At 42.0% G+C, this 7,184-nt stretch overlaps 1 protein-coding gene across 1 annotated transcript in view; it reads right to left on the bottom strand.

Moving 5' to 3' along the window:
* Nucleotides 1-196, bottom strand: part of EIF4E2 (eukaryotic translation initiation factor 4E family member 2) — a 20,230-nt gene extending 20,034 nt beyond the window's left edge. Inside the window, exon 1 of the mRNA XM_009883397.1 lies at nucleotides 21-196. Within this exon, the coding sequence (XP_009881699.1) occupies nucleotides 21-196 (176 nt within the window). The remainder of the gene's footprint in view (nucleotides 1-20) is intronic.
* Between the last annotated feature and the right edge of the window lie 6,988 nt (nucleotides 197-7,184).

Below are 7,184 nucleotides of genomic sequence, written 5' to 3'. Positions count from 1 at the left end.
TGGCCGGGCCCCCCCCCCACTGCGGTGCAGCCGCCATCTTGAGTGTGGCGGGCGGGCAGAGCCACCCTGTTGGGCGTGGCATGAGGCGGGAAACGCCCTGAGGTGAGGCGTGGCGTCGAGCTGTCCCCTCACACGGCGTGGGCGTGACACAGAGAGACTCAGCCAGCGGGTTCAAGTAGCTTGCAGTTTTATTCATAGTGTTCATTTGTCTCTGGTGGATACAGTTTTAGGCGTCAGTCAGTCACTCTTTCAGGGGTCTGCCCTCCTCAGCTGCTGTGGTGACACAGAAGCCCCAGCCTGGCCGCTAGCCCCTATCCCTTCTTTTTTCCCTTCAGTGGGATGGCGCAGGGCTTGTACAGGTAGGGCTGGGGAATGATCCCCACACAGGCCAGTTGAGATCTACAACTCGTTGCTATGGCTGCTGACACTGTTTTCTCTAGCATGCCCTACCTGAGACGTGAATGGGGCCCAGGGAAGGGAAGAAAAGAGGAAAAAATGCCATACCAGTGAAAAGCCTCCAACACCTGGAGTGTTAGTAGAGGATAATGGACGGTTTATAGAGGGCGGGGGAGATAGTCCCTGCTCCTGCGCCTCCTCACGCTTAATGAATCCATTCCCAGGTTACTGCATGAGCACAGCATCTTCTCATGGTATTTTGCAAACCTCTGACCAATAATTTCTGCTACCTGGAAGAATTAGTAAATGGATTTCTGACCAATGTAATTTCTGTTTCTCCAGCAATTTGTGATGTGGAGAGTTAGAGAAAAATACATAGTCTGTGGGTCAGGAATATGAAAAAGGGGCATTCAACATATGTAAGGTACTACATGTCCCCCGTTACTGTACTGTTTGAGTTTATTTATCCTTGCAAAGCACAGCACTATGATGCTAGCATTCCTGTTTGACTATTTGGAAGCAAAGGCAATGGGTGTCTCAGCAATATCTCTGAAATCATAGAAGTATGGCAGAACAGGGAAAAGGGGTCTCCCAAGTCCTAGGCTAAATATCCTTAGCACTGGTACTCCCATCCCATTGTTTTATGGGCTCAAACCTGTGTTCATAATCTTAGAAGACATAGAAAATTATTTCGAAATAAATACTAGCAGAAATAGTTTAAAAACTCAAAGAATTTCCTAGTTGGTTGCAGTTACGTGTAAATGGGATCTTTGTGTTCTGAAGACCAGCAGTTTATGAAAATATTTCAGAAAGAATGTGTTATACAAATTGCTATGGAGACCTGTTCATAGATAAACCTAATGTACTGCTTCCTTTGCTGGCCTCTTAGTCTCCACTAATGTCAATATTAGTATAATAGTTCTAATACCTTCCAGGAGTCAGTTCTTAGCTAGCAAACAGGTTTGCATCCTCTGCCTTCTGAAGGAGCTTTAATCAGCCCTTGTTTTACCACAGAACAATCTACCTTATTACCACAATTACATTTCATTTCATTGAGAATTTCAGACGACAGCTTCTTAGCTTCTTTTCTCAAGAAAGTGAAGATGCAGCAGGTCTCCAGAATTACCAACTCTTTTTTTTTTTTTTTTGGCTACCTAGACCTTATTATGGAAGTGAAAAAAAAATACCTGTGGCAAGTGATCAGGTGTTCAGAAAGTCTTGGCCTGTGAAACAGTCACTGTAGGACAGCTGTATCAATATTGAGGATTGCTCTTACTTGCAGAAAACAGCGTAAAGGCTTCTCTGTTCACAGAGTTTCTGTCCTTGTCCAGGAAATGACCAGGCTTAAACTGTCAAGGACTCTCCCACTGCTCTTGATCATACAGGATGGAAAATATGTTGGGGAAAATTAAGGTGTCCTACTGAAAGACAAAATGAACGTATAAGGATCTTTTTCACAGAGTCAAAAACTAATGACTTAAATTGCCAAGATATCAATTGCTCTCTTGAAATTGCCCAATGCAAGTGCCAACTAATTATTATGAGGTGAGAAACAGGGTCATGCTGTGCTATCTCCTACAGAATAGCTTATTTAGAAATTATTAGGCACTCTTACAGATTGATTTTAGAGCACCAGAGGATGCAGTAATTACAGTAATCAGAAAGTTGGGGAAAAAACCAAACCAAACCAAAACAAGCCATACACCACTGAACTGAAGGCTTCACACCCATCAGAACCCTGACTTTGATCTTGATTTTCTCAAAGTCATCTTCCCCCAAAGCCACATAGGTCTTATTCATTGGGTAAACCGCCTACATGATGTTGGATATGATTTAAAGTATTCTGCTGATACAATAAATTGTATATGCAGACACTGTTTTTCTAGAATTTCTGTGGGTTTTGTATTTAGCTTGTACCAGTTTAAAAGAAGCCTAGGGTCATTATACTGGTACCTTTATACTGATCTAACTCTTGAAATCCTGTATAGAAAAATGGTAAAAATAACATCTGTGCAAAAGAAGAGGGAAACTGAGTACAGGTTTATTCATGTTACAGGATGAGATAATGTCCAGCATCCTATTCACAGTGAAGAGCTCCTCACGAGTTGTTCAAACTCACTTTTGGGTAGTTTTGCAGCCTGGGACAAAATATAAACACAACATGTGGTATTTAAATTGGTGAGAGGAATCTATTGCTTGGTTTTGCTTTGTCTAAGGACTGTCTCCAAAGCTTAGTGACATTGATATTCCTTAGTGATAGGGAAGCCTTGTAGTGTGGTATCCTGGGTGCATATAAACCCTACTGCACTTGTGCTGCTATAATGCATAATCTCATGTAGAACCGCATTTGTGTATGGCAGGATTGTTCCATCCTTATACTCAATTCCACAGGATGGACTAACTCTTCTTGGCCTCATTCTGCAAAATAAAAGGACTAATAATGAATATTCAAGAAGGCAGTTGATGTGTAGACTCTACGCAGAAAGTAAAAATTCCCAAGACACCTTATACTGCAGGATTCAGGCAGCTGACTCAACTGCATTTTGCCTATTAGCCTGCCATGAGCAAGGACAGTGACACCTGTAAGTGCAGATACACACATTTCTCACCTTGTACTTCCAGATACACCATAATGGAGACCCCAGCATAAAGTGATAATGGTGGTGTAAGAGCCTGCTATGAAGAGATCTGTGATCGCTCACACCATGTTGATCTCTCAGAATGCAGAGAGTGGGTCATCTTTTGCCTGCAGATATGAGACAGACAATGAGATTTAAGTCTGTTTTAAAAACATAGCAAATTTCCAGCAACAGAGCTTTTTTTCAATCACAGAGCCTGTACTGAGTTGATGAAGCTGGTAAGACAGCACCCATGTAGCCCTGTTAAAAAAATAATCTTGCTAACTGAGGAAGACAGCATACAATAAGTTTTCTTTAGTTTAGGGTGGAACATTACTCTCTCTATGGTGGCTGCCAAAGAACATCCTCAATACCTTCACAAAGTACTTTGCTTTTGAGGTTGAATTCAAAGAAAGAAATAGCTCAACAGCCTCTCAGGAGTAAAAGGAGGGGAAGGAAGTAGGACTGCAGCTGGAAATAACTACAAGCATTTAAAATATGTTGCAGCCGCACAAGAGACAATTACTTGTTACCTTTAACATCTGAGCTAATTATGCATCAATGAAGTTCTGTGGCTCCGCGGGCACCCAGCTCTTCTGGTCATTCCTGATCTCATCCTTAATAAGTGCTCATAGATCCTGCAAGTGTGTTAGTGCCACCAGCAGTCTCGTTAACATAGTGCTTCACTGGCTCAACAGTAATGGGAAGGGGTCGTAGAGCTGCACCTGGAAATACAAGCACAAGGAACACATCTTGGCTTCACAGTGCATACAAAGCCTGAATGTTCACAGCTGAACCATGCCTAACCTTTGCTATGATCCAGATGTATTACTTGTCTGACTATAGGAAACAAATGACCACTTAATTTAAAAAAAAAAAAATATCTTGGAGAGAAGTGTGTGAAGGCTGACCATTACAGTTAACTTTCCAGATTGCCTGCTCTCCACTAGTAACTTTCAGATTTGGGGGATTTAAATACCCTTGAGTACAGTTTTTCTTATGTTTTCTAAGCGAAGTCTTTCCCAAATGACCTGTTGCCTCCTAAATCTTAAATCAACACTTGGCTGTAGTTCTCAAAGCCACAACCATGTTAGCTTGTCCTGTTTTTTCTGGATGGTTCTTGCAGCCCAATCTAACACAGGAAATCAGGGCTATTACAAAACCCTTGTATTGCTGAGTAATACCAATCTAAAGTCAGATCAGTCTCTCTGAAGTGAGCTATTACAGGAGATTCATTGGGCCTGTAGACAAAGCAAGCCAGGAATGGTTGCAGAGGGATCATTATTGAGAAAGAAGGGGACAGAAGTGAGTCCTGGTTTTAGCAGAGTGTAGTGTTTACTCAAGAGCTCTTCTTCCCCTCTGTGCATTGGCAAAGAGTAACCATTTCATACCACAGCTCACTGAGGAGCACTGTCGGGTTTTGATACAGTTACAGGGAGCGGGTCAGTCCTTGAGGCCAGGAGGTGCCATGAAGTTCTGCCATGGCCTGGGAGCCTCTGAGTGTCCTCTGGCATATGGCAGCCTTTGCAATGTCCAAAAAGCACATCAGCAATTGCGTTGTTGAGGGAAGAAGGGAGTGGGACAGAGGGATCCATGCCTACAGAGAAACCTGCATCATTAGCTTCTTTTACAGGCTATGACCCTTTGTTACACTGAGCTCCCATCCAGCCTACTCTTGATTTGCATGGGATTATACAAACAGCTGAGCCTGCAGGAATCGAGATGTAGGAGTCTAACTGGGAGATTGTTCTTCAGGCACCTTTATAATGACTGAAGGAAAGATTCCATCATATAGAAAAGTGCATAATAAGCACAAATCTGTCACTTTCTCCCATAAAGAGTTAGCATGAAAGCAATGAGTCAGGCGTGATGTTCGAGCCAAGTGCAAAATGAATTGTGAAACCATCAGCTGTGTAAACCTCCCATTGAACCTACTGCAGAAATTGCAACTTTCAGTAGAAAACGCAGCATTGGAAATAAAGAGAATGAGCCCATATCATGGCCACATACAGATCTATATTTCACCTCTTTCTCTGGCAAAGACCTCAATCAGGCACCAAGCTTCCTCCTGGATCCAGGCTTTTCTTCCCTAGTCCTAGGTTCTTCAGAGTAACCAGGCTGAACCATCTCTGCTGCTTCCAGGTGTGCCTGTTGGCAAAGATAATGCTTGCAACAAAATGGAGAAGGACTGGGAAGTATGGGACTGGCGTCTCCAGAAGCAGGACTGGTAAAACCGTAGTGGTTCCAAGATTTACCACCATGAGTTTGGAAGGATCCCTGGCAGTATTTATATGGGGACTCAGAGGTGTTTATGCTGTTTTTTCACATCTACTTGATCCCTTGACTCTTTTTTTGGGGGAAAATGCGTTTCATGCCTGTCTTTCCTTTTCTGCTTCTTTACCTAGAACTGTGCACTCAACACATGCTGCGTCCTGCTGGCTGACATTTTTACAATTTTACACCTTTTACTGCAAATACTTCTTGCCATAGTTTAGTAACATGCTCAGTAACTGAGAATTGCCTGGGCTGTGCAAGTATATAAATGGGAAACACATTAGTCTTGTGTGCTGAATGTATATTTGGGGCCCAGCATCTGAGAAGGAGAAGCAGCAGTGGTTCTACATCATTCATCACGCTGCCAAGAGCAGCTCCTCTTGAAAAGAGGCATTAAGAGTAGATGCAGTCATTGTACCAAACCCCATTCTCTGAACAGCTTGTTCTGCTAAAAATATTTCAGTACACACAACAACAGAAAATACTTGTAGGGGCCTCCCACAACATCCCTAAAAGAGGATGCCATGCATGCAATTATTCTGCATGCCCAGTCAAAGTGTCCTTCACTGCTTGAAATCCACATAGCAAAATCACTGGTGTTTTTCCTAGCCACAGTGGGTATGTATTTCCATACATCCTGGCCCCCTACAGAGACAATAAGACACATGATGACATAAAGATATGAGATGTTTACAGAGAGGCCCTTCCATATCTTAGTGGTACTCTTAGGCCAGAGCTCAGAGACCATTTCCATTATGTAAGGGCTGTTTTGCAGCCATTGGCATTGCCCAAGAAAGGGGTGTGAGAAATTTCATCCCGCTGTCAGGCAATAAAAGAGGTTGGAATCATGTTTCACTATTAAATTCTTAAAAGGCTTTCACTGTTATTAATGCATTGCATTATTATTTATGGCTGTTATTATTCATGTATGGGCAGTTTATATAGCCATCCATGCAGCAGCTGTGTCATCTCACCCAAAAATACTTCAATGGTATTTCTACCATTTACATTGCCCCATCAGAGATGATTGATGGATACTGCAAAATCATAAATATTGCTTTTATTATCTTTCCATGTTTGTTTGTTTTCCAATCATACACCTTTTTCAGTGTATCAGTGCTTACATAAGGAACAGCTTTCATCGTTAAAGTAGAAATTACAGTTGTAATTAACACGTGCAGCCATTAGATGGTAATGTTTGCTCACCGTTGTAGTAAGCATTGTGCTTTTGAACTCTAGTAAAGTGAGGCAGTTAAGACAAACTTTTCAAACATAGCCGTCGATCTGGAGTATCTCATTCGAGATGTGTTGAGTATCATGAGTATCATGTTGAGCTGCCTGGGAAGTACTTAGCTCCTACAGATCCTACTGATTGCCAACAGAGTTTGGGTTCTCAGTAGTTCTGCAAATCAAGTCTCTGGTACCTGTAAATTAGAGACCAGTTTTAAACTCTTCGACCCTGGGTAGTTGAGAAAGACCTAATTGCATAGAGGGAGGGAAGACGAGATAATGTTACCTTGCTCAAAGATTTAGGATTTCAGATAGGAGCACCATCAGCTAGCCTGTGACTGTATGGGATAGGAGGTAAGGATTTCTGAACATCTGTTTCAGGGATTTTAAAGTATGAAGCAGAGGGATGAATAAAGATTGTGCCTGCACATGCTTTTGGTGTTACATGTATTTGTATATGTAACACCAAACCATATGTAACTATATATATATTTATGTAACTATATATATGATGTGACCTTTTTCTAAGCAGCACTTCAGTAATGTATGATGGACACTTGAAAGATGAAAAGGCATATCTCTGCTTTAGGGATTTTTTGGGAAATGGTGAAAATATGCCATTTGTAAAGCTGTTAAGAGTTTGACTGAGCATAGTTTCCACGTGTG

Source organism: Charadrius vociferus, unplaced genomic scaffold (assembly GCF_000708025.1).
Source record: "Charadrius vociferus isolate BGI_N301 unplaced genomic scaffold, ASM70802v2 scaffold214, whole genome shotgun sequence".
Lineage (NCBI taxonomy): Eukaryota > Metazoa > Chordata > Aves > Charadriiformes > Charadriidae > Charadrius > Charadrius vociferus.
This window is presented reverse-complemented; position numbering and strand designations above follow the sequence as displayed.